Below are 27096 nucleotides of genomic sequence, written 5' to 3'. Positions count from 1 at the left end.
TGAAAATTCCCTTCCATGTCACATAATATCCTGACTTGCTGGGTCAAAATCCTGGAACTCCCTAACAGCACTGACCGCTGCTGTTCAAGAAGGAAGCTCAGCACCACCTTCTCAAGGGCAATTACTGGTCTTCCTGGGGCTGCTCACTTGCCAAAAACAAATATTCACTAAAGTTTAGACGAATGAAAGACAGTTTCATTGAAACATAAAATTCTTAATGGGCTTGACAGGGTAGATGATGAAAGTATGTTTCTTCTGACTGGGAAATCTAGAATACAGGGTCACAATCTCAGAATAAGGGGCTGATCATTTAGGATTGAAATTAGGAAAACATTCGTCATTCAAAGGTTGTGAATCTTTAGAATTCTCTACTCCAGAGAGCTGTGAGTGCTCATTTATTGAGCATATTCAAGACAGTCCTATTCGAGGCATAGTTATCGATTTTTGGATACTAAGGGAATCAAGGAATAGTGCAAGAAAATGGAGTTGAGGTAAAACATCAGCCATAATCATCTTGATTGGTGGTGCAGTCTTGAACTGCCAAATGGCCGACTCATTCAATTCCTTATGTTATTATATTCTTATTGTATTAGAATGGAAGACTATTGCAAAGGCCCCAGCAACTGTTGTTGATGCAGCTGAAAATGGTAATACTGCAGTGACACAACCAGAAGAAATGCCTCAAACTTCTTTGCCAATACCTACACAGGTAAGAATGAATTGTGAATAATTTGTTTGGGATAGATGAATAATCTTTGCATGAGCAAAATAAGTGATGGAATGCTTATCTTGTTACCATAGCTGCTACGCATCAAGAAATAGAGCTTTGGAATAAGTCCTCTCTTTTTGTGTCTTTATATATCTGCTTAAGATGATAACATCTGTATCACATCACCTTGATTTATTGCAGCCTCGTCCTGAAGGATAGTGCAACTTGTCACAATGCTTACATATAGTTGTTTGCTACACATCAGTTCAAACCATGCTTCCTGAAGGGGGGCTGCTGTATATCCTTTAAACAGAGCATTGGTCATCAGCTTGAGATGGTGGTTCAGTGCATTGTGTGCTGAAATTAGTCTTTTAGGTCTCTGCTTCTCAGTGATTTATGTTAGCACGCTGAAAAAATATCCATTGGATAACCCTTAAAAAAAAATTTAGTGGAAAAGTTCAACATCATATACACCAACAGTAGCTTACATTAATAATACCTTTTGTGCTCCTCACCCTCTCTGTTCTTTTATTGTTAGCAGTTCCATTGACAATGGAACATTCTTCCCAAGTGTCTCTGCCTTTCCACGACTCCACCTTTTAACAGTCTTCTTTAAATTCATCTTTTCAAACCTGCTTTCTGCCCCTTCCCCTGGCTTTTCTCTTCCACCCTCCATGTAAAGTGTCTTGAGATGTTCTCTGTATTAAAGGAACTCTACAGTCATTTGTTATTATACATTTCATCTTTGCCCAGTATCAAAAGTGGGTCAATGGTTTGTCAATTTACCCAAAGTAAACTTCAGATTTCTTTATTGATTGTAACATGTAAAATATATTTTTTCATACAAACATATGAATTAGGAGCAGGAGTAGGCCACTCGTCCCTTCGAGCTTGCTCCGCCATTCAGTAAGATCATGGCTGATCTGAATGCAACCTCATCCCCACATTTCAGCCTACTCCCGATAACTTTTCATCCCCTTGTTAATCAAGAATCTATCTAGCTCTGCCTAAAAATATTCAAAGACTCTGCTTCCACCGCCTTTTGAGGAAGAGAGTTCTAAAGACTCTCAACCCCTTGAGAGAAAAAGTTTCTCCTCATCTCTGTCTTAAAATAGTGACCCCTAGTTCTAGATTCTCCCACAAGAAGAAACATCCTCTCCACATCCACCCTGCCAAGACCCCTCAGGATCTGAAATGTTTCAATTAAGTAGCCTCTTAACTCTTCTAAGTTCCATTGGATACAAGCCTAACTTGTCCAACCTTTCCTCATAAGACAACCCCCCCATTCCTGGCATTAGTCTAGTAAACCTTCTCTGAACTGCTAACACATTTACATATTTCTTTAAATAAGGAGACCAGTACAGTACACAATATTCCAGATGTGGCCTCACCAATGCCCTGTACAACTGAAGCATAACCTCCCTACTTTTGTAATCAGTTCCCCTCACAATAATCCTAAATACCTGCTGTACCTGCATACTATTGTGATTCATGCACTAGGTCACCTGGATCTCTCTGAATCTCAGAGCTCTGCAATCTCTCACTATTTAGGTAAGCTGTTTTATTCTTCTTGCTAAAATGAACAATTTCACATTTGCCCACATTATACTCCATTTATATAAATTGTAAAATATAGAGCCCTGTGTCACACCACTTAACACATCCTACCAATCAGAAAAAGACCCATTTCTACCAATTCTCTGCTTCCTGTTAGTTAACCAATCTTCTGTCCATGCCAATATGTTATCCCTACGCCATGAGCTTTAATTTTCTGCAATAACCTTTGATGTGGCACTTTTAGCAAATGCCTTCTGGAAATCTAAGTACAGTACATCCACTGGTTCCCTTTTATCCACAGCACATGTGACTCCCTTCAAAGAACTCCAATAAATTGGTTAAGCATGATTTCCCTTTTACAAAACCATGTTGACTCTGCTTGATTGCCTTGAATTTTTCTAAGTGCCATGCTATAACATCTTTAATAATAGCTTCTAACATTTTCCCTACGACAGATGTTAGTCTAACTAGCCTATAGTTTCCTGCTTTCCGTCTCCCTTCCTTTTTGAATATAGGAGTTATATATGCTATTTTCCAATCTAATGGAACCTTCCCTGAATCTAGGGAATTTTGGAAAGTTAAAACCTGTGCATGAACTATCTCACCAACCACTCCTTTCAAGACCTTAGGGTGAAGTCCATCCGGACCTAGAGATTTGTCAGCCTGCAGCCCCAACAATTTCAATACCACTTCCCTGGCGATTATAATTTTCCAGAGTTCCTCCCTCCCTTCCATTTCCTGATTTACAGCTATTTCTGAGATGTCACTTGTGTCCTCTATAGTGAAGACTGAATCAAAATACCTGTTCAATTCATCCGCCATCTCCCTCCTTTCCATTATCAATTCCCCAGATGTACTTTAACTCTTTCCTTATTTAAATATCTATAGAAATCCTTATTATCCATCTTGATATTACTAGCTTTCTCTCATACTCTAATTTTTCCCTCCTTATTAATCTTTTTGTCATTCTTTGCTGTTCGTTATATTCTTTCCAATCTTCTGACTTGCCACCCGTCTTTGTGTAATTATATGCTTTTTCTTTAAGTTTGATACTGTCTTTAACCTTTTTAGTTAACCACAGATGGTGGTTCCTCCCCTTGGGATTTTTCTTTCCCATTGGAATATATGTATTCTGTGCATTCTGAAATATCCCTTTAAATGTCTGCCACTGAATTCTATTGACCTGTCCCTTAACCTCATTTGCCAGCTCGCTATAGCTAGCTCTGCTTTCGTGCCCTCATAATTGCCCTTATTTATGTTTAAAATATTAGTCTTGGATGCACTCGTTTCTCCCTCAAAATGAATGTAAAATTTGATCATATTGTGATCACTGCTACCTAAGGGTGACTTCACTAGGAGGTTATCAATTAATCCTATCTTGTCGCTCAATACCAGGTCTAGTATAGCCTGCTCTCTGGTTGGTTCCAGAACATGCTGTTCTAAGAAACTATCCTGAAAACATTCTATGAACTCCTCATCTACGCTATCTTTGCCCATCTGAGCTTTCCAGTCTATATGTAGATTAAAATTCCCCCATGAGTATGGATGTACCTTTCTGACAAGCTCACATTATCTCTTCCTTTAATACTCTTGCCCTACTGTATAGTTACAATTAGGGGATCTGCACACCACTCCCACAAGTTACTTCTTGCCTTTATAATGCCTCATCTCAACTCAAACTGCTTCTACATCCTGGTTTCCTGAACTTAGGTCATCCCTCTAATGTGCTAATACCATCATTAATTAACAGAGCCAACTCTCCACTTTTTCTTAACTTCCTGTCCTTTCTAAATGTCACACACCTTTCAATATTCAGGTCCAAATCTATGTCATCCTGTAGCCGTGTCTCTGTAATGGCTATCAGATCGTACTTATTTGTTTCTATTTGTGCCATCAGGTCATCTGTTTTGTTTTGAATTCTACGTGCATTTTGATACAGAGCCTTTAGTTTTGTCCTTTTATTATTTTTTGTAATGTCTAGCCTTATCTGATTTACTCTTTGATTTGTACTCTCTGTCCCTTCCCATCACAGTCTGCTTTTCATTTCCCATTGATACCTGTCTCTCTTGCCTTGTCTCTACTCTTTGGTTTACAACATCTTCCCAAATTTGTTCCCTTGCCCCCACTATTCAGCTTAAAACCTCTCTACTTCCCTGGATAGGCAGCTCGCAAGGACACCAGCCCCAGTATGGTTCAACTGTAGACCGTCCCAACGGTATAGATCCCACTTTCCCCAATACTGGTGCCAGTGCCCCACAAATCGGAACCCACATTTCCCACACCAGTCTTTGAGCCATGCATTTGTTTCTCTAATTTTATTTGTCCTGTGCCAATTTGCACGTGGCTCATGTAATAATCCAGAAGTTATGACCTTTGAGATTCTGCTGCTTAATTTGGTGCCTAGATTGTCAGACTGACTGTGCAGAGCCTCCTTCCTCATCCTGCCTATGTCATTGATGCTTACCTGGATGACGACTACTGCATCCTTTCCCTCCCACCACATGTTCCTCTCCAACTCTGAGCAGTTGTCCCGAACCCTAGCACCGGGCAGGCAAAAAAGTCGTCTGGACTCACTCACTGCTACAGAGAGCGGTGTCAATCCCCCTCACAATAGTGCCTCTTACTACCACAGCATTCCTTTTTGCTCCCCCCACTTGGATGGCTTCCTGTACCACAGTGCTTTGGTCAGTTTGCTCATCCACCCTGCAGCCCCCACTCTCATCCAAATAAACTGAGAGAACCTCATACCTATTGGCAATTGCAGAGGCTCACACTCCTGCCCTCTGGGTCCCCTTACCTGCCCCACTCATAGTCACACTGTCCTGTCCCTGCCCAGTGACAGATCAGAAGACCCCATCCTAAGTGGTGTGACTGCCCCGGTATAAAGCATCTTTCCCCTTCCTTAATGTGTCGCAGAGTCGGCAGCTCAATGACTCTGAGTCGAAGTTCCTCAAGCCACAAACACTTCCTGCAGATGTGTTTGCCCTGGATCACAATGATATCCAGGTTTCTCCCACATGCTGCAGCCTTGATACATCACCTGTCCTGCCATCCTTAATGTGTCTTAAATAATTACTTAATTAAGCTAATCCACTTATTTACGTTACTTTCTTCTTTATTTTTTGTCCTAGTCCCATACTACTTTATACTTGACCAGATTGCTCTGCATTTGCTGTCTTTTTGCCAGTTCTTCAAGGTGTCTGATCACGGTTGCATCTTCTCTTGTTATTTATAATAATGCAATACTGGCTTAAATACATGTATTTCACCAAAAAACAGAATTATACCAATTCAGTTTAATGTGAATGATTAATGAATGGCAACTTGCATAATTTTTATTGAAGCTTTATTTGAAATGCAGTACCTGAATGATGCTCATTTCCATGTTAGTCAGTAATAGACTTAATGTGTACAAGATTACACTTGGGAATTTTTGAGGATTTGCTGAGAAATGGAACAACAGGCCAATTATCTTTTATCACAGCAAATCACTGCCTTCAGTGTGTTTTTATGAGGCACGTAAAATATTTTAGGAACAAATTATTATTGTAAAATTTGTTTTTGCAGATTCCTGGAGTTCAGCCAATTCCAGCTGTTAGTAGACTCCATCCACCAAACTTTTCAACAATTCCACCACCTACTTTCAATCCTGGAGTGCCACCTCCACCACCACCACCACCACCTCCTCCATTTATGCGTCCTGGTTTCAATCCAGTTCAGCCACCACCTGGTATGTTACTTCACAGGATTTTGTATCTGTGCCAGAATGTATTAGCAATTACACCTTAGGAAAATATTTCAAGTTGACTCCCTTGAAGTTGTACTTTTGGAGAAAAATGTTTGCCAGCAGCATGTTGAGCATCTTATTTTAGAATAACCTGCCTTTGATCTTAAAATTGTTTCTTCTACTCCAGCGATATTTTCATTTATATAGACAAGCTTCATTAGGAAGAGAAAGATTATAGTGTTCCCCATTTTTATTTTTGAAAGTATCTATAACAAATTTTTCAAATGTTCAGCCTGCACTGATTTGGTATTTTGGTTTTTTGTAGATCAACAACATAAAAAAAGGATAAAAACAAAAAAACTGCGGATGCTGGAAATCCTGTTTTTGTATAAAAAAAGGAGGATTAGTTGGCTATATGGCCTCTCGAGTCTGCCTCGCCACTTAATAAGATCATGGCTGATCCTGTTCCAGATATGTGCTTCTCACCTTATTCCCATATCCCTTGGTTCCCTTAGGGTCCAAAAATCTATTGACCTCAGTATTTTCAAAGATTGAGAATCCACATCCCTCTAGGGTGGGGAATTCTAAAGATTCACAACCCTCTGATTGAAAAGTTTATCCTTGGTTCAGTCTGAAATGGCTGTCCCATTATTCAGAGACAGTGCCCCATAATTCTGGACTCTTCATCCAGGGGAAACAGCCTCTCAGCATGTACCCTCTCAAGCCTTCTCAGAATCTTATATGTTTCAATGAGATCACCTCTAATTCTTCTATACTCCAGACAGCATTGGCCAGTTCTTCTCTACCTCTCCTCATAGGCCAGGCCCCTCACCCCAGGAACTAATTCAGTGAGCCTTTATTGCACACACACACACACACACACACACACACACACACACACACACACACACACACACACCCCCCCCCCCCCCACCCCCCCCAACCACCTTTGGGTACAGAGACCAAAACTGCACACTATATTCCAAGTGTGATCTTTCAAATTCTGTACAATTGCAGCAAATATCCTTACTGTTGCAATTGGTCACCCTACTATTTGCCTTCCCAGTTGCTTGTTGACTTTGTTTCTTGTACAAGGACACCCAAGTCCTTTGAATACCACCATTATAGTTTGTCACCATTTAAGAAATATTCAATTTGTCTATTCTTCTGACCAAAATGTATAACTTCAGATTGATCAGTCTTTCAAAATATAGCATTTCTGAAAACTAAGCCAAATTTTCCCTTTGTTGTATAAATGTAATTAATCCTTAATACACCTTGGTTCCACTCTTTAGCTGTTCCTAAGTCTGATTTGGAGCAATTAAACATTTAATTCTTAAATTGTTTCCTTCCCTGTGTTAAGTGTGACCTAAACTAAACATTCTGAGTCAAAAAGAACTGAAGATTGTAGTGTAATTGGACCTTCTGATCAAAGTTGGAGAAAATAATATGATGCCAAAAAACGTTCATGTCCTAGAGGAGAATTGTTGTACTTAACTTTCCCCTCAGTAAGCAATGAGCCAATACTGAGATATGTGTATGATAAAGTCCAAACAGCAATGCTGGTGTAAGTAGTAAGCAATCTAACTTCCTTACAGGTTTACATTAAGAGTGATTTAGAGGGGAATTTCATTTAGCAATTAATCTATATAAAAAATGAGCATTTCAGCTGGGAGAATTTCTGCCAATACATTCACAGTGTAGAACATGTGAAGAAATCCACTATTAGACCTTCATATTTACCTTTATCTCTTTCGATCTGGAGATTAAGTCATACATGTAATATGATTATTAGTGGAAATGGACAAGGTGCACTAATCATGTATTTGCTTCCATTTAAAAAAAATTGTTCTTTGGATTTCAATGATGCTACCAAGGCAAAAATTATTGCCCCATCATTTCTTTCCTCTGCAAAGTGGATTGGGGGCTGCCTTCTTGAAGTGATAATGCAGTTTTTGTACAATGTTTGAGTTTTTTCAAGCCATTCCACACAAGGCGTTAATAGTCAACCTTGCAGAACTGGGACTCACATCGTATGTAAGCCAGACTCAATGTGGGTTGTAGGATTTACTTCCCTGTAGGGCATTTGTGAATCATTCTGTTATCTTGTAGTTGTCATGTTTCTTTACGGTGATGGCCCACAGAAAGACAAATACATTAAATTCAGTTTTGTAACTTTTCATCATGCTACTTGAACTCTCAACCATTGATTGCTAGTCCAGCACCACTACTATTACCATACCCTTCATATTTAATTATTTTTGAAGCAGAGCCATTTCAGCTGACCCACTTAATTTAATTCATACAAATTATCTTTTCATAACATAAGGTAAAGAGCACACCATGATAGTTAAAATCAGTGGATTGTTTGCTTAACTTGAACAAAATTGCAACTGATTGTCCATCAGCATTTCTAACTTTTTTATCTCTTCAAATGCCCTCACAGCTTTCCATTTAACAAAACAGCACTTGCAAAAATCATAGAATGTTACAACACAGGAGAGGGCCATTCAGCCCATTATTCCATGTGCCTGCTCTTTCCCCATAGGCTTTGTCCCAGTTTCTCAGATTTTATCTCGCTCCAGTCATAAATGGAAACCTAATAATGGTTGCGAGGTTGTTCAGATACCGAGAAAGTTAAGCATTTGCTTATTGTTCAGTCTGTGGAGAAAACAACTTTCATTTACCATATTAGCTACTTTTCATCTAGGTATCTTTCTTTTAAAATAAAACAGTTGTGAAAATATACTTTGTTTAATAAACTAAACATTAAAAGTACTTTTTCAACTTCTTGTGGCAAAATTGTCACAAAATCTTACAAAGTACATTCACCTTTAGAGATAGGAAAAGTGAACACATTTTGAACTCTGCAGTCATGATTAAGTGAACCATTTCTGGCTTACTTTGTAAACAACATATTTCTGTAATGTAAACATTGTTATTTCAGGCTATCTTCCTCCAGGAGCTATTCCTCCTCTGAATGCTGCAATGCCCATTGGAAATACAGGAACTAACATTCCAACATGCGAGTCTTCCCATCTTCCTGGTTAGTCACTCTATTATTTCATTTTATAATTGGTGATCTCCAGCAGACACTGAAACATAATTTAGATAAAAGCAAAATACTGGTTGCTGGAAATCTGAAACATAAACAGAAAATGCTGGAAAAACTCAGGTCTGACAGCATCTGTGGAGAGAAATAAATACAGCAGGGTCATAAGGACTCGAAACGTTAACTCTGTTTTGTTTTTCTCCGTAGATGCTGTTAAGGCTTGCTGAGTCTTTCCAGCATTTCCTGTTTTTGTTTCTGAAACATCATTTGTTTGGTAAATGACTAACTGTGAAAATTAGGAACAAAGAAAGCTGGAAACACTCAGCAGTTATCGACCTGAAACATCAATTGCTCCTCTGCACAAATGCTGCCTGATCTGGAGCGTATTTCCAATATTATTTGTTTTTATTGCAGATTTCCAGCATCCGTGGTATTTTGCTTCTGTGTAAATGTGAAAGTTAATTTGTTTTGCTTTTCATTGGACTCTACTTACATTTGGGAGATCTACTAATGAGAAAATCCCAAGATTTCTTGCCTTTTTTGAGGCAGAACTTGGAAGTTATTAATTAAGCATGTCTCATATAACCAGTCGGCAGACTTTTTCCTCTAGTCATCATGTTGTGTATAGTCTGCCACAAGAGGAATTTTCCTAAACCATATGTACTATCTACCTGTTGCTGTGTAAGGATTGTCGCTTTTCAGTAGTTTTTGGGTTTTTTTTAAACATTATGACGCTTTTCAAGTAATGTATTAATTGCATAAAACCTGTTATACCAGCTACCTTTTCTTTGACCAGTATTATAGTGCCAGTTAAAATTTGCATAGACTTACAAATAAGAATTAAATGAAAAGCTGTTTTCAGCTGCTGTTAATGGTTTAATCAGACTGAGGTAATAGTTGTAGAAGGAATTTGGTCAAGTGAGCCTGAAATGTGCCTTTTTCCACACTTCTGGAAATGGCCTTTTAGCACCCGAATATTATCTATATTATTGTAATTCAATAAATGGTTGAATTTTATAACACATTCAAAAAATTAATGAAGTCTGGTAACATCTTGGCCTCTCTTTCCTTTTAAAGATGTTTGAAAGTAAATAAAACCAAGAAAGGCAGAAAAATATTCTGAAGTTATTATAGTCCTTAAAGTCCATATAACTGACTGTAGCTGTAAGCTAGCATGGTGCTAAAAGCCTCTAAATAACTTCATATGAAAGCAAAGTGATTCAGTTGATCTATATGACAGTATAGTCACTTATCACTCAGTACATGCATGGTGCTGTATATCATATTTATATTATTTGAAAAGTAAACATCATAAATCTATTTGTAGAATCTGTTATAATATTCCTGAGCCTGATCTTAGTATGTAAAGCCAATATAAAGAGCACAAGTGTACATTTCTATTGCTGAACAGGTGTACCCTGCCTTGTAACAATCACTTGCTCCTGCTGATGAGCAACTATACCCCTTGTGGTCAATTTACTTAAGTTACAACATTTACAGTTTTTAAATAATAATTGTGGCATATAGCTAATTCTCTGTTTCAGTCGGTGCATCCTGTTGGATTGGCAGTGGATTACTAAAATCAATTAAGATTTTGATGATTTGGTTAATGATTTGATTATTTTTCAAAAAGCTAAGTGAAGCAAATTTAAAGGAACCTCAAATGGATTTTATTAAGCGATAGGCAAATGATAAAGGTTATTGTATAGCTTTTTTATGACCATTGTATAGCTATTTCAAATATAAAGGCCAAGGTGTTACCATTAGCTATACTGACTTAGGAATTCATCTTTGAAGTGAAGTGCCCTCATGTCTTTAAAAAAAAAACCCTTGAGACATTGAATGGAACCCCTAGTGACAGTGATGTCCACATCTTAAGATTTGGACACATACCAATAGGAGGAGGTAACAAACAGTTTGCCAGAGGGAATAATTTTTCTGTCTCTGTCCAAAACTTCTCAACATCTTGGAAACCTGTTAGGTTTTACCACTTAATCTTCTGTGTTACAAAAAGTACATATCTAACTTTTCCAAACCTTCTTCATAACTAAATTTCTCATCCCTACTAATATCTAGTAAACCTCCTTATTCCTTCTCTAAAGCCTTTACATCTTTCCTGAAGTGTGGCGCCCAGAATTGTTCACAGTACGGCGGCTGAGGCCTGGCTAGTGATTTATAAAGTTCTACCGTGACCTTTTTACTTTTATGTTTTATTCCTCTATAACCGGTATACCTTTTTTAAACTAATTTATCAGCTTGCCCTGCCACCTTTAAGGATTTGAGTGTGTGGACAACAAGATGTCTCTGTTTATCTATGCTTCTCAAAATTACACAGCGCTTGCCATGCTTCTGCCGATTTCACACATCCTGCCTGTCATGCTGAAGCGTATAACTATCTTCATCATGATCTTCAACTTTGCCAAGTTTTGAATCATCTGCAAGCCTTATGATGCTGTTCCCCATACCTGAGCCTATGCAATTTATAAAAGTTGAAAAGCGCAAAAGACCCAAAGCTGACGCTTGGAGAACGCCACCGTGAACCAGAACCTAGTCTGTAAAATACTCATCTGCTACCACCCTTTGCTTCCTGTCACTGAGCCAAATTTGTATCCATATTGCCACTTATTTCTTAATTCCATGGCCTTCAACCTTCTTGATGTGCCTCCCATGTGGGACTTCTCGAATACTTTCTGAAAGCCCAAATATACATCTATTGCACTAACATGATCAATCTTCACTGTTACCACGTTAAACAACCCAATGAAGTTAGTCAGATTCCTCAAGAAACTAGTATTTAATATTCTATTTATTATCGTGATCCTGTGCTTGGAATTTACTTACGATCGTACAGGCAGTTTGTTTGGAAACTTGACTGGACAAGTCGATAAGGTGGTTAAGATAGCATATGGAATCCTTTCCTTTATTAGCTGAGGTATGGAATATAAGAGCAGGGAGGTTATACTGGAACTGTATAAATCATTTTAGTTAGGCCACAACTTGAGTATTGTATGCAGTTCTGGCCACCTCATTACAGAAAGGATGTAATTTCACTAGAGAGGGTACAGAGGAGATTTACCAGGACGTTGCCAGGACTGGAAAAATACAGCTACGAGGAAAGATTGGATAGGCTGGGGTTGTTCTCCTTGGAACAGAGGAGGCTGAAGGGAGATTTTATTGAGATGTGCAAAATTGTGAGTGGTCTGGATAGAATGGATGGAAGGGGCCTATTTACCTTAGCAGAGAGGTCAGTGACTAGGGGGCATAAATTTAAAGTGATTAGTAGAAAGATTAGAGAGGAGATGAGGAATATTTTTTCACCTAGAGGGTTATAAGTCTGGAACTCATATAAAGGTAGCAGAGGCAGAAACCCTCAATTCATTTAAAAGATGTCTGGATATGCACTAATCTGCAGGACTAGAGGCCAAATGCTGGAAAGCGGGGTTAGGCTCGTTTCTCAGCCGGCGCAGACAAGATGGGCCAGGTGATCTGTTTCTGTGCCATAAACTTTCTATGATTCAGTGACTACCTGTCATCCTGGAAAAAGACAACTTTCAAACAAATGTCTTGAAGTTCTGCAGGGATAATTTTTAATTTCAGTTGATGAACAAGATCTCAAAGAGCACCATTGGGTGTTGACAGTAGCAGAAGTTACAGAGAGCTGCATTAACAGTTTTCATTGGGGATAGTGTAAAGAGCTGTCATCAGTTCCAGCTCTGAAGTAGTATCTCCTCTGTAACTTATTCTTACCTTAAGAGTATTACCCCATCCTTCAGAATTTGAATGGAAAAACGTGACAGCAGCAACATGTTGTCAGATCATATTGTACATGTGTTTATTGAAAGTAGTCCAGTGGTGAAGTAGAGTTGTGTTGCTATTATCAAAATTCTCCTTATAAGGCAGCAGCCATTGCATAAGCCTTACTTCACAGAATGGTGATTACTGTTTCTAAAACTGAAAAATCTATCCTTAATGACAATACAGTAAATATTTAATACGAAGTATTATTTGTGAAATTTCTTAAATAATTTGAATTTTTATCTCTCATAAATACTACTAATAAGATGTAATTTTATCCAGCAACATCACTGGGTTCCCAGGAAGATAGTACAAAGCATTCCTCATTGAGGAACTCGACCCCTACCTTAATGTCTACGCTGAGAAACAGTGAAGGCGTTTCAGATGGTACCAAATATTTTGGACCTATACAGGGACATAATCCAGGGCTGGGAGGTACCAGCGTGCCACTCTCTCCAACACGAGCTATGCCTGTTATTGGTAAGCCCTTCCATCTTGGAATTTCAGAAAGGGAAGCAGGAGGGCAAAGGAAATATTTATAAGCAGGTTTTATCTAAGGTTGCATGATTAGACATGCAATACATGAAGCTGATCACATGTCTGTAATTTGAAAGGCTTATTATACAACAGTAATTATTGCTTTAAATATTCAAACTGGCTACTTTTATGTATGTGGCATTTATATAATTATTTATGAATACATTCACACTACTCTTCAGGTGATGAATAGTTCTATTCATACAAGGTGCACAATAATTGTTCTGTTTCAATTTTGTGGCGGAAAGTACCCTGATTTCATTGTTTCCGCTATTTGAATATCACATTTACAGCTCTACTGAAAACCCCAAAATAAAATTGTAAAATACTTTTTGAACTGCACTTCAGAGATGGAAGTTTAAAAAGCATTGTATAATTTAAATCGCTTATAATGAATTTAGGAATACCGAAGCTTTTTCCACCTGGTTATAATCCTGTATATCACAGGTGAAGTAAGATATGAAGAAAAGCCAGAGAAATGCCAATTCCTTTGAGACATTTCAACAGGAACTCACAAAATCATCCTAGATTGTATATAAGACTCTCCATTGGCATCTGTTTCCGTTCATTTTCTCCTGCTTCTAGCATTAATGATGGGCATATACCATCCACTGTGTAAAAGAAATGTGTGTGCAAATGGTTGTTTAGAGGACCTTGCAAATATTGCTCTAATCGTTGACAAATTCAAATCAATACAATTGGTTCATCAACCTGAGGATTTTATTGGAATCTTCGTCCTTTGATTCACAGTGGGGTTTCATTATTTATGTTAGATGAAGAATCCGCCTTGCCACTGTTTGAAAGTAATTTGTTGTTGCTCTGTTGGCCATCTCTGAAATACCTTTTCTCCATCATGTATGTCCAATATTGTTGCACAGGTAATTTTTGTGGAGCTAAAGTTCCTCAATCTTCTGTTTACTATAGTTCTAACTTACCAGATCAGTTTTCTGGAACGGATTACGTGTCACAAACTGATCCTTCTCAACAGAAATAAATAAAAATGGTATTCCATCTGAAGAAAAATTAGGGACAAATTCAGTTCCTTGTGGTACTGAGCTACTAAGTAATCAGTAATTTTTGCTTTTTCGTAATCTGTGTAACAACATTGCAGTTGTATTCAAGCAGATAGCTGACAAGAAAAAACCATCTTTATTAATTTCCTTGGCAGGTAAAAGATCAAACCTCAGTAACGGACTCTCAAACTCTTTTTTCCCCAATTTTCTGAAAAGTTTTATATCTCCATAATTCACAAACAAAAATAGGTTTCAGTGCAAGCCCAAATCACTCAGTAGTTTACTTCAGCAAATTACTGAACTCCAATTCTATTTTATCCCAAAAGCTAAAAATAAATTTTAGTTGTTACGAGGGCCGTTTATTAGCAGGGAGGAGGAAGGGGAGAACTGTGTAGTGAATGTCATTTAGATCTAATCCAAGAATCAAGTTCACACCGGAGAAATGAAAGTCTTCTCGCCTATAAACTTCAAGCAGCATCAGCTAAGTTTTAAGGTTTCTGAACTGACTATTGTCAGTGCCCGCTGTTGGCATATTTTCTATAAGCAGCAGGAAGAGTTGTATTTGGAAATCCTGCGGCAACAAGATTTTTTTTTTTGATCATGGCAATTGGGCATCGCTGGCAAGGCCACCATTTGTTGTCCACCCCTAATTACCCTTGAGAAGATGGTGGTGTGCTGCAGTCCATGTGTTGTAGGCACATCCACAGTACTGTTATGAAGGGAGTTTGGGGATTTTGATCCAACAACATTGAAGGAGCGTCGATATGTTTCCAACTGAGGGTGGTGGGCGACTTGGAGGGGAACTTTCATGTGATGGTGTTCCCATGCATCTACGGCCCTTGTTCTTCCAGGTGGTAGAGGTTGTGAGTTTGGAAGGCACTGTTGAAGGAACCTTGATGAGTTGTTGCAGTGCACCTTGTAGATGGTACACACTGCAGCCTTTGTGCATCAGTGGTGGAGGGAGTGAACGTTGAAGGTGGTGGGTAACAGGCCGATCAAGTGGGCTGCTTTTTCTTGGATAGTGTGGAGCTTCTTGAGTGTTGTTGGAGCTGCATTCATTCAAGCAAGTGGCAAGTATTTCACCACACTCCTGACTTGTGCTTTGTAGATGGTGAACAGTCTTTGGTGAGTCAGGAGGTGAGTTATTTGCTACAGATTCCTAACCTCTGACTTGCTCTTGTAGCTAAGGAATTAATATGGCAGGTCCATTTCAGTTTCTGGTCAGTGGTAATCCTCAGTGTGTTGATGATTCCACGTTGGTAATGCCATTGAGTGTCATGGGGAGATAGTTAGATTCTTTCATTAGGGATGGTCATTACCTGGTGCATGTGTTTGAGCAAATGTCACTTGCCACTTATCAGCTCAAGCTTGAATGTTGTCAGGTCTTGCTGCATGTGGGAACAGACTGTTTCAGTATCTGAGAAATTGCAAATGATGCTGAACATCCCAATCATCAGTGAATATCTCCACTTCTGACTTTATGTCAGAGGGAAAATCATTGATGAGGTAGCTGAATACAGTTGGGCAATCACTCTGTGTTCGTGGATTTCTCTGCATCTCTTGCATTTCCAGAGTTTCACCTCCTGCCTAGTTTACTGTTTTGCACGAGACTGTGAAGTTCTGTAGCAATCCTTTAATCAGCTTCTTGTGGCTCCCCCTTGTGGTGTCCCACATTTTAGCCAGTTTTCAATTTGTAAGATATCCAAACTTTGTAATCCAGGAGAAGAACCCAAATGAGAGAATATCTGAATACAGTTTTTGTGTTGAATACATTTTGGAGATGAGGATGGTAAGCTTTCCAGAACTGCTTTACTCTGGTACTTAGTTTCTTGGAAAAGTAGAAAATTATCTTGAAGTTAACATGGCTAATATCATTCAACCCTTTAAGCCATTCCAACAGTTTACTTTTGTGATCCTGAATGTGAGGCCTGGTCTGCAACCGAAGGTGTGCTGTTTGCAGACTTGCCTGGCTTTCCTTTTGACCTATGGTCCATTGTTTAAGAGAACAACTTCACTGAAGTACTAATGTTAATGCCCACATTAAATAGCACATCAAATTTTTGCACTATATTCACTTGAATGATGGAAAGTACACAACAATATATTACAGATCATGTCTATCCAAGTATGTCTGCAGTGTACGTTTTGAGCTGTATAATAAATTGAGGCACAGTTACAAGTCTAGCTTTTGTGGTTGTGAGAGCAGTTTGAGCTGAAGAATGCAAGAATTGTATGAAACAACATTAGAATGCACTGGCTCATGTGCTCTCTTCCTCTGATTTTTATCAATGTACCAAAAAATGCCAGTGACAAGTTTGGGGAATACTTCTTTGTCAATTAAGTGAAATTGATATAAAGCTTTCAAACAAGCTTAAGTGCGATCATGGACATGACAGTAAGGGTTTTAATCTACATGCATTGGTACCCTCCCTTTTCAGCCAGAAAGAACCCTTATGGTAGAGCATTTTTGGATTTAAAAGATTCAGGCAGTGACAGAACTAAGGATTTGGAATAAAATGGCTCTTAGCCCCACTGGTTGCTCCAGTTCCAGCTTATCTGCCAGTAGAAATTGCAAATGATAATTTTCCAATGAATGTTACATCTTGTCTGATGACAGTAGAAAAGGGAGACAGTTGGAGAAGGATTTGTGGTCCATTTCATGGAAACTTCCCTAAGATTTGGGGAGCTAGCTTGGAACAGTGGTCATACCTGGGAATTTTTGACCGCTGAAACCACTAGTTTCCAAAGCACTGGAGAGATATCCTTGCGCTAGGAAAATTTAGTATTCCACTTATGATGCTTTGTATTTGTTCAAAGAAATTGCATTGTGACACATTTGTGGCTTGAGCATCTTGAGCTTTCTTATCCAAAATGATGCATACAAGATGATAAAAGCTACTGCAGAAAACTTAGGTCCAGACTTCAAGGATATGTATTTTTGCATCAGCCCCAGAAGTAGAATTGAAGATCAACAGAGGGTCAACTGCTGACATACTTCCTCCAGGTGTGCTCAAATGAGCACTTGTATAGTCCACAAGAATCTGTCATATTGTGAAATTTCTCTACAACAGGCGAATGGGATGTTTGTCTCTGAATATTGACAAACCATTTTGAATCAATTGCAGATTATATTTTTCTCAGTGCAGCCAGTGTGCTAAATATAACTCAGCACTCCTTGGCATTTGACAGTGTAGCTATTGAGAAGACCAACCCTAAAGATTGTTTTATTTAATCATTGAAAGGCTGGGCATCCATTGATGTGGGCTCCTTGGAACTCAGTGACTCTAGGTATAAGAGAGCTGCAGGCAAGCTCTTCAATGCCTGGTAAGACCCAGATGGCCCTTCCAGTTGCTGTCTCTGGAGGACTTTTAGGAGTCAATCCTCTGGATTGGTTGGTTCTTGCTAATGCCAATCTTCATTGTAGGCTATGCTTACGTTTCCTTGACCATTGGCATGACCAAGTTTACTAGGTGCCATTGGCTTCTGTCATGTGATGCTAAGCATTTTTTGTTCTTCCTGGAGAGAAAGGAATTGCCCATGTGAGGAGAGGCTCTTTAGCTGCTGGCTGCTGCTGGTGGTGGAATCGCTAGGGCTCTTCAAAGTAGACATTGAATTTGATAGGAGAGGAATTACATATTTTGATATCTCACATCTCAAAGGTTATAAGCAGATGCTAAAGGAATAAAAAGTGGATAAAAAGAGTCTGCTGATGCTTCTACTAACATGTTGGATGAGGGGCTGAGTACATGCTGCCTGCGTTTGATATTGGCAGCATTCTTTTCATCTGAGATAGAATAAGTGTAGTGTCAATTCTGGCTGAATTCTGAGATTCTGATTCTCCCCTACTTGGGCATAGTAATTGGGTTTAAGTGGCAGCACTATCCTTTCAGGGCCTGAGCACTGGTACATAGTCCAGATATGTGTCTATTTTAGTGCAGGCAGGTTGAGGAAAGATGATACCATTTGGAGGCCAAGATCCCTACTATTTTGAAGATTTTTTTTAACTTTGCATGTGGGCTGGTTGCATCCTGGTCCAAAAGAAAAATATGATTTTTGGTTCAGTGGTGCTCAGAACCACTTCTCACCACTTTGTCATGCTACTGAAGGTCCAGTTGTCATAGCTATTTTATTATAGAAAGCTTGGATTGTACTCCTAATTTTCATTGTACATTATTGAACCATATGTTGAATGGTCAAAAAAAAACTGAGGGTGAATGACCATCTTTGAATTGTGTGAAATGCAAAGGGAAGGTTATTGGTTTTCGTCTAACATCTCTTAACCAGACTGGCTCCCCAGTGGGTCTTTGAAAAACTGTAATGGTTTACCCTTTCTGTGTCATACTTGAGTATTGTATTGTCTAAAAGAGTCATGGATCACAGTGTGAAGGTACACATTCCTGATTTCCACAGCCACTAACTAGTCTCCCAGATAGCCCTCCTATATCATCTGCAGTGTGCTACTTTAGTTCGAAGAGAAAATCAACACATTTGAGGTTGAGACTGATTGAAACATCTCTCATCCTGTTAGAAACTATATGATGTGACTCGGACAGCTAGATTTCCTGAACTGTCTATGGCCTTGGAAAATCAAAGCATATGGTTAAAATTTGCTTGGTAGGAACATTCCTGGCTGGCCAGAGAAAGCCGATCCTTTGAATTTTTGAACTACTCCCCAGCTAAGGAAGAAGTAACCTTCTCATACAATATTCCTCACCAGTGAAAGAAGCCAAAACCACATTCATTTCAAAAATTTAGGGCGTTCTCGCTCTAATTGCAAGTCCATTGTCTCAATAGTTATGGCATGAAAGCTCTATTTGATACCATATGCTTCTTCCTTGAATGACAATCTCACTTTCTTACTGTCTAGTTTGTAATATTTTTGTGAAGGTGGAACCAAGGGCATGTATTAACTTAAGCAATAATCGTTTAGTTTAGTAACAATAACTATAGTGACCAAAGTTAATTTTGTGCTTGCATCGGATTCCAGTTGATGTTTTATCTATTTTTCCTCAAAAATTCCAAATTAGTGCTTTTGAAAGTGGTGTCTAGCTAAATGGATTGCAGAATATCATTCAGTATTCCTTGGATGCTCAGGAAGTAAGAAAAATCTCTCAATACATTCTGAACAAAACCATAAGGACAGTGTAGGTAGGGAGAAAGTTTCCATTGCTGGAAGAGTTGTGAACCAGAGGATACCAATGTAAAGTGTTTGGAAAATGAACCAGAGACAGCATGAGGAAAAACATTTTTGTGCAGCGAGCGTTTGGAACCTGGAATGCACTGCCTGAGTATGTGGTACAAGCAGATTCAGTCGAGACTTTCAAAAGGGAATTGAATACTTAGCTGAAGAGAACAGATTTGCAGGGCTACAGAGGAAGGGCAGAGGAGTGAGACTAACTAAATTGCTCCTGCAAAGAATCAGCATGGTTACAATGGGCCGAATGCTGGTCTCCTTTGTTGTAATCATTCTGTAATTCTATTAACAGCAGCTGAATAAAGTGATAAGCATGTTGGCTTTTAGAATGCCTTATGATATAAGGGGTTTGGTGCTCTGGTGTTTCCAAACTGCCCTCAACATTGTCATAAAAGTATTACTTCTAAACAACTTGAGCACAATTAATTCCTATTCAAACCTAGGAAAGTGTTAAAAGCAAAAAACTGTGGGTGCTGGAAATCCAAAACAAAAATAAAAATACCTGGAAAAACTCAGCAGGTCTGATAGCATCTGTGGAGAGGAATATAGGAAACCATAGGAAAGTGTTAGTTTACCTACCTTGAGTATAGTTTTCCCTCATTATGTCTCCACATGCAAAGCTCATTTGGTTCCTTGCAGCCTTTTTGTGTGTTTAACATCTTTCTCCTATCAGCATAGTCTTCCTATTGTCAGCTGCTTTCAGAAGAGCTGAGATATACTGAATATGGTGTGGAGATAATTATATTCAAAGAATGACAAAGGCATTGCTTAGTGTATTTTGTTCCATAGTCTCCATGTAATGTTAATGTATTGGACTAAAGGCATTAGCAGTTTTTGTAAGATCCTTTTAAGTTCAACGTTTGGTATTGTTATCATTTTTTTGGAGCAGCGGAGAGGTTTGACGCATTCAATATTTATATCTTGAAAAGTGGCAATTGCATAGTAAGAATAATGTATGAACAGTTAATATTGTTTGAATGTTTACATTGTTATACTGGAGGTGGTAACCCCTTTAAATGGGGAAATTACCTCTTCTAAAATATTGGAATGAGAAATTTCATATGAACATGTTTAGAGTTGGAACATTATCCAATTCGGTAATTTCAGTCTTGATTTCCACTACAGAAAAGCTAATGAATGATTTTGCTTAATGTATTTCTGTGTGTTTAATCTTCAGGGAATCAAAGTGGAACTGCTGCTCATACTCCCTTAATGAGTGTACAACCACCAAGTCCTGGTCTGTTGGGTGCGCGACCTGGCTTAATACCGCTACAGCGACCCCCTGGAGTTCCTCCACCTCATCTGCAAAGGTTTCCTGTTGCTCCACCACGCCCCCTGCTACCACATTTATTACATAGAGGTCCACCACCTCCAGGGCCAGGAGGGTTTGGAGTACCTCCACCTCATGCCATGCGAGGTCCCTTTCCACCCCAGAATGTTTTTGGTCGCCCTGGAGTGGCTGACGATAGAGATGGAAGACAATTTCGGAATGACAGACATGGATTTCCTCCAGGAAGGGATCGAGACCAAGAGCAACGCTTTGGCAGATCTGATTTCAGAAATCGTCCTTTTGGTGGAAACCGAAATGAAAATGATAACCGTGATCGTTATGGAAATCGTCATGAAGAGAGAGATCATGATCGTCATAGTGGTGGACGTGAAAGAAGGGAGTGGGGGAGAAGAAGCTCTGAGCGGGACAGGCACAGAGACTCGGAAGAAAGAAATAGGCGATCAAGTGGACATAGGGATCGTGATTCACGAGACAGGGAATCTCGCAGGGATAGAGATATGGATCAGCGTGGAAAAGAAAAACCTGAAGACACTGATGAGGGCAATGAAAAGCACCACAAATCTAATGGCAGCACACAGGAAGAAATAATGAAACAATCGGACGCAATCCCAGTGCCCGAATCTGCTAAAGGAGAATCTGATTCACCGAACATGAATTTGAAAGCCACAGGGATGCTGGAATTGGAGCCTACCTCATCTAATCAACCTGATACAAAAGATTCAGGTGCAGCTGATGAGGCTCAGTGATAGAAACTAATTGTAATAAAACACATGATGTGGTGGTAATTGATATATGCACCACATTATTGTGCTATGAAGCTTTAGAGTTGTATAAAAAATGATGTATAAAGTATTTGCTTCTGCTATCCCACAGTCCTGTCTAGTTTTAAAAGTTTTAAGCAAATTGTTTGCTTTCCCCAGTATTCAAAATGACCACTCAATTTACTCCGAAGTCTGAACACCCAATGACCAGAAAAAAATCAAATTTTTGCTGTACGTTTTTAAAACTTTGACATAAGGTAGAAGTGCTTTCTATTCTTTTTTAATTTAAAAAGATAACAAACGGTGAAAGCTCCTCCAAAAGTTGAGCTTAGGGATTTGTTTTTAATAAACTCTATTTTCTTAACAAACTTTAGAGCGTGTGATATTCTTCCTCGGACTTGTGGAGAAAAGAATGTCATGGGATGGAAGAATAAAGTTGTGAAACACCCTAAAGTTTGATATTTTCTATATGGGAAGCAAGTCTAAATTAGACTCTCATTAGTATGCGTTCTTTTAAAAAAAAATGGAAATTGTTTTTGAACAACCAACCAGAGCCCAAAACAGATTGCTTTGCAAAGTGTATTATAAAAATATTAGTGTATTTCACTGGTGATGTATAGAAAACTTATAAAGTTGCCCACTCAAGATCAGGAAACAAATGGTCTGAACAATACTTTGTTTTAGAACGTTTCTTGAAAGTTTATTTGTTCTTTTCCCTTAAATACAGACTGTTTCTTAAAAGTAACAGTTTTCCTGTTTTCTTCTGTTTTGGATGCTAATGTAGTTGTAAAAAGAGTATCACATGTTTACTGTTCTAAAAATAGACAACAATATTACAGCTGGGTTAATGAATGTTGTTTAGATTTAATATATGGCTGTGTAACTGTTTTAACCATAAAAAAATTATCATGGAAAATATTCACCCACTTGTTTACACAAAAGACAACATTTTGGCTCACTCAAAGTTTTAAGTTATTTCCATCTAATTTTGAGACTTTATCAAAAGTAAGATTCTGCACTGGATTCTGTTTGAATTGTTAATGCTTTGTTCATATTGGGAAGTAGATGGTCTTTTATCTCCTAAATGAAATGTCTTTTATTCTAAGCAACTATCCATTTAGTAGGAGAGTTTCCATACCACACAGAATTAAGCATGTGCTCATTCAGTGAAGCATGTTGATAATTGCTTTGGAACGGGCTTCGTGTCCATTTTGGACGTAAGGTTAAAACTTGGGTGTCTTGGTTCTTCAGGCGCATAAACATAAATTATCTGTCTTCCGGTGGAAAACCATGGTGACCTTATATCTTTGCGAGGTTTGTATCACTGTTTTACTCTCATGATATGCAGAATCTTATCTCAGAAGATACTGTAGCTCATTGTCTCCTGTTATGTTAGCAAGTTTGTTTTTATTTTTTCATGATTTTATATGCCCATGACTGTGAGCAATGTTACTGTTGAGGAATGGGAAACTCCTTTTAAGGGACTCACTACTGACATCAAGCAGCCCCAGGTGAAATATGGCACATTTATGGTACAAAGTAGAGTTCCCTCTACTTTGTTTCATCAATAGGGAATATTTCTGCTGTTTGCTATTTATAGTGAAATTCTGAAAGCACATATAAAGAATGCATTTACAAAAATAATAAACAGTAGAAACCCTCTTCAACCTATCTTGGTTCCAGTCTCAGAAGTTTATAGTTTTTCCATTTTACACTGAGCCTTGGTTCTGGTAGAACTCATGCTTCTGAGTTAAGGCTGTAGTTTGAAGCTCCACTTCAGATCCTGAACACCTAATCTAGGCTGGCACTTTTTAGTGCAGTATTGAGAGAGTGTTGCCTTCTGATTGCTCCTGGTGTACTGTCCACCATTTTTTTCATCAGCCCACCCCACCAAAAATGGATTGTGGTTTTTCATTTCAGTGTTATCCATGGGATCTTATATGTAAATTTGCTGCCATGTTTCCAAACAACAGCATAAACTACCTTCATAATTTATTGTAAATTACTTTGGGATGTCCTGAGACATGAAAGGCAATATATAAATGCAAGTTCTATTAGGCATAGTGTGGCCTCGGACTGAGATTGCCACATACTACTCGAGCAAATTTCAAGGTCGTATCCTTGCAGCTAGTAGAGTGTAATTTTCATTTGCCAGAGGTGAAAAGCTGTTGTCTTAACCTAGTGGACCACCTACTTCCAACAGCAGTTTGTTCTTTTGTTACCTGAAAAAAGGACATACTTGACTTCATGTTTTGTAATGCTAGTTTTACATATTGCAGGTTTTGCTCAACAATATATAGTTTCTAATGAGTCTATACTCTTACAAAGTCACCTTCAAAAACCTTTCCAGTGACTTTGCACAGTTTTCATAAGCATTCTGTCTGGTTTGGGTTCAACAGTCGGACATTATATAATTGTTTACTGTTTTACAGAATAGGATGTTTCATGCAAAGAAATTTTACAGTCACGAATATTGCAAAAATAGAGCTCCAAGTTATGGTCAGAGAAGATCAGATACCAGTTCCTGCAGTCGCATTGGCCCTGTTTGGAGATTCTAACTCTCGCATGCCTAGTCAGACCTCTCTGGCCATGGCTTGTTCAAAAATGCTCAGGGAGGCATGTATGTAGATAAGCAACAGGGTTTTCCTGGGTTCAGTAATGTCTGGCATCCCCTGAAAAAATATTTGTCTATTCTCTCTGGTGTCTTGAGATGTCTGGAGCATCCTGAGCAAAGTTTGTCTCTACAAGTGACTTCTGTATGTGCAATGAGAAACTCTAAGTGTAACCTTGAATTAATCATCAACTGCTATTTTTATTCCCTGCCCCCACCAGTGTTTTTTTAATCCTTTGCTAAAATAGTATTTCAAGACTTCCATGAATCCATTTTCCATTTTGATGATCCTGTTGATAGCGGTCCTGAGAGTTCTGACCTTGCCTTTGTTCTTTAATGCTAACTTTGAAGATTCTTAACAAAGAATCCCTTCCATTACTCTGTTTTACTTTTGGACATCACTGGTAAGGCCAATATTTATTGTTCTGAGGAGGTGGTTTAAGATCCTCTTGAAGCGGTTTGATATAAACGAGTGTTACTAGGCCAATTCTGAGTTTAGTTCAAAGTTAACCACGTTGGTATGGAAGTCACGTTGACCAGACCAGGTTAGAAGTGTTTCTTCCCTCAAGGATATTTGCAAATCAGTTGAGTTTTTAACAGTAGCGTCCAACAGCTTCATGATCACTTTGACCAATACCAGCTTTTTAAAAAAAAATTCAAATTCTCAAACTGCTATGATGAGATTTGATAAATGTTTTCTGGATTATTAGTCAAGTAATGTAACTGTAAGCTACCACACCCTAATAGTAAATTTTGTAGTTGGTATATCTGTTAAGTTCTGATCCCTCTGGCATCAAGGCCTTTGGTCCTGATGGTGGTATCCATCTTATATCTACTGAATGCAAGCATCTTTGGCATGCTCTTCAATCCCTATAACCAACGCATCTGATTTTATTTTGCTTGTGTTCATATCCCAAAAAAAAAATGATCACTCTTCAAACTGCTTACTATTTCTATTTTTATAATTGAAGTTGCTTATCCTCATTACTTATCCTCATCTTGAAAGCTCTGGCCTAATGCATGATTGCCAGTAGAGTTTTCACACAATGTGAGCTGTTAATGTACCTGTGGAGCTCTGGTTTGAACAGATTGGTGATTTGTCATTGTCCTGGACATGAGTGTTATGTTAGCCTGCACAGTGCCCTCACAAGCTGGAAATGGTCATCCCAGTTGCAGATTGTATTTGCTGTCCAGAATGAGTGTGGGGAATATCCAGAATGTCATGCAATCACTAAGATAACCTATTTCCACCTACATAACATTACCCAACTTTGCCCCTATCTCAGCTCATCCACTGCTGAAACATGCATTCATGCCTTTGTTACCTTTAGACTCAACTATTTCAACACACTCCTTGCTGGTCTCACATATTATCCTCCAAAACCCAGCTGTCCATATTTTAACTCCCAGCAAGACCCATTTCCTTATCACCATGTGTTTACTGACTTACATTCGCTTCCGTTCAAGCAATGTCTTGACTTTAAAATCCTTAGCCTTGTTTTCACATCGCTCCATGGCTTCAACCCTCCCTATCTCTAATCTCTGCCAGTCCCACAGCCCTCTAGGATACCTGCACCTCTCTAATTCTGGCCTTTTGTGCATTCCCAATTATAATTGCTTCACCATTGGTGTCTAATTTTCATGTATCACATTTAGTTGCCGAGTACCTAAGCTCTGGAATTCCCTTCCTATACCTCTTCTCTACTTCGCTTTCCTCCTTTGAGACACTCCATAAAACTACCTCGTTCACCAAGCTTTTGGTCATCTAATCTCGGCTTATGTGGCTCGATTGCCATGCTTGATTTTATAACACTCCTGTGAAATACTTTGGGACTTCACATTAAAGGTGCTAGATAAATATAAATTGTTGTTGGATGCCTTTAAGATAGTTTTTTTCTGATTACCATTGACTTGAGATTTTGAGCAGCTTATATGGGATGATGTGTGATTTTAAATTGCTAAGCATTTTGCTGGTTGTGTTTCTGTCTTCATTGTTCCTCTATTTTTACATGTTGTGGAGCTGTGACGTGGTTTGTTGGAGTGTGGATAAAATTCTAGGATCAGGATTAGGAAATGTATCCTGGGGGCAGTCTAAAATTAACTGTTTTGGTCTTGTTGGTGAGATGGAACATATGGGATATTAGAAGTTACAATCTGGCCTTTATTGAAATGATGGCTAATTATAATGAGCTTTTTTTTGTACCAGGCTAAGATAAATATTTTTGGCAATCCCTTTTGCTTCAGAAGATAGCAAAGTGATAGGGAAAAGGGAGCCACCTTGAGAAGGTCAGTGCTACTAGAATTCCCACTTTTTTCTATACAGTAATTACTTGTTTTGGGTTATTACCAAAACACCTCTCTGGCTTGTGAGATTGCAGTATTTTCCCAGGTTGGCTCTCCACCAATATACCTTAAATTAACTTGACCTGCATTTGGCCAGATATAACAAATTATATGTATTTCCAGTCTTAGCTCAGTTCATAGCATTCTCACCTCTGAGAAGGTTGTGTGTTCAAGTCTCACTCCAAGACTTGAACCCAGAAATCAAGGCTGGCACTCCCACTGAGGAAGCGGAGTGCTGCACAGTTAGAGGATGAGGCATTAAACTAAGACTCCATCTCAGGTAGGCATAAATGTTCTCCAGGCATATTTTGAAGCATAGTAGGGAATTACCCTGGCATTCTGGCCAATGATTGATGCCTCGATCAACATCACTAATAGATTATCTGGTCATAATCACATTGGCCCGGATCTTCCAGCGGTGGTTGGATTGCCACTAAGCTTGCAAATTCCCCCGACTGGACACTGCAGTGCGTTTCTTCCATGAATTTCCAAGGCCAGCTGTCAAA

General features: G+C 38.7%; 1 protein-coding gene across 5 annotated transcripts in view; it reads left to right on the top strand.

The window, feature by feature from the left end:
* The window catches only part of LOC121290558 (SR-related and CTD-associated factor 4-like), a 103568-nt gene extending 81016 nt beyond the window's left edge, over positions 1 to 22552 (top strand). For all 5 annotated transcript variants that reach the window (XM_041211091.1, XM_041211093.1, XM_041211094.1 and 2 more), the window contains 4 exons: positions 594 to 709; positions 5834 to 5996; positions 8941 to 9039; positions 20762 to 22552. In XM_041211091.1, the coding sequence (XP_041067025.1) occupies positions 594 to 709; positions 5834 to 5996; positions 8941 to 9039; positions 20762 to 21621 (1238 nt within the window). In that variant the 3' untranslated portion in view covers positions 21622 to 22552. The remainder of the gene's footprint in view (positions 1 to 593; positions 710 to 5833; positions 5997 to 8940; positions 9040 to 20761) is intronic.
* The last annotated feature ends 4544 nt before the right edge of the window (positions 22553 to 27096 follow it).

This window comes from Carcharodon carcharias, chromosome 18 (genome assembly GCF_017639515.1).
Source record: "Carcharodon carcharias isolate sCarCar2 chromosome 18, sCarCar2.pri, whole genome shotgun sequence".
In the NCBI taxonomy this organism is placed as follows: domain Eukaryota; kingdom Metazoa; phylum Chordata; class Chondrichthyes; order Lamniformes; family Lamnidae; genus Carcharodon; species Carcharodon carcharias.
The sequence above is the reverse complement of the archived record's forward strand: the minus strand, read 5'-3'. Positions and strand labels throughout refer to the sequence as shown.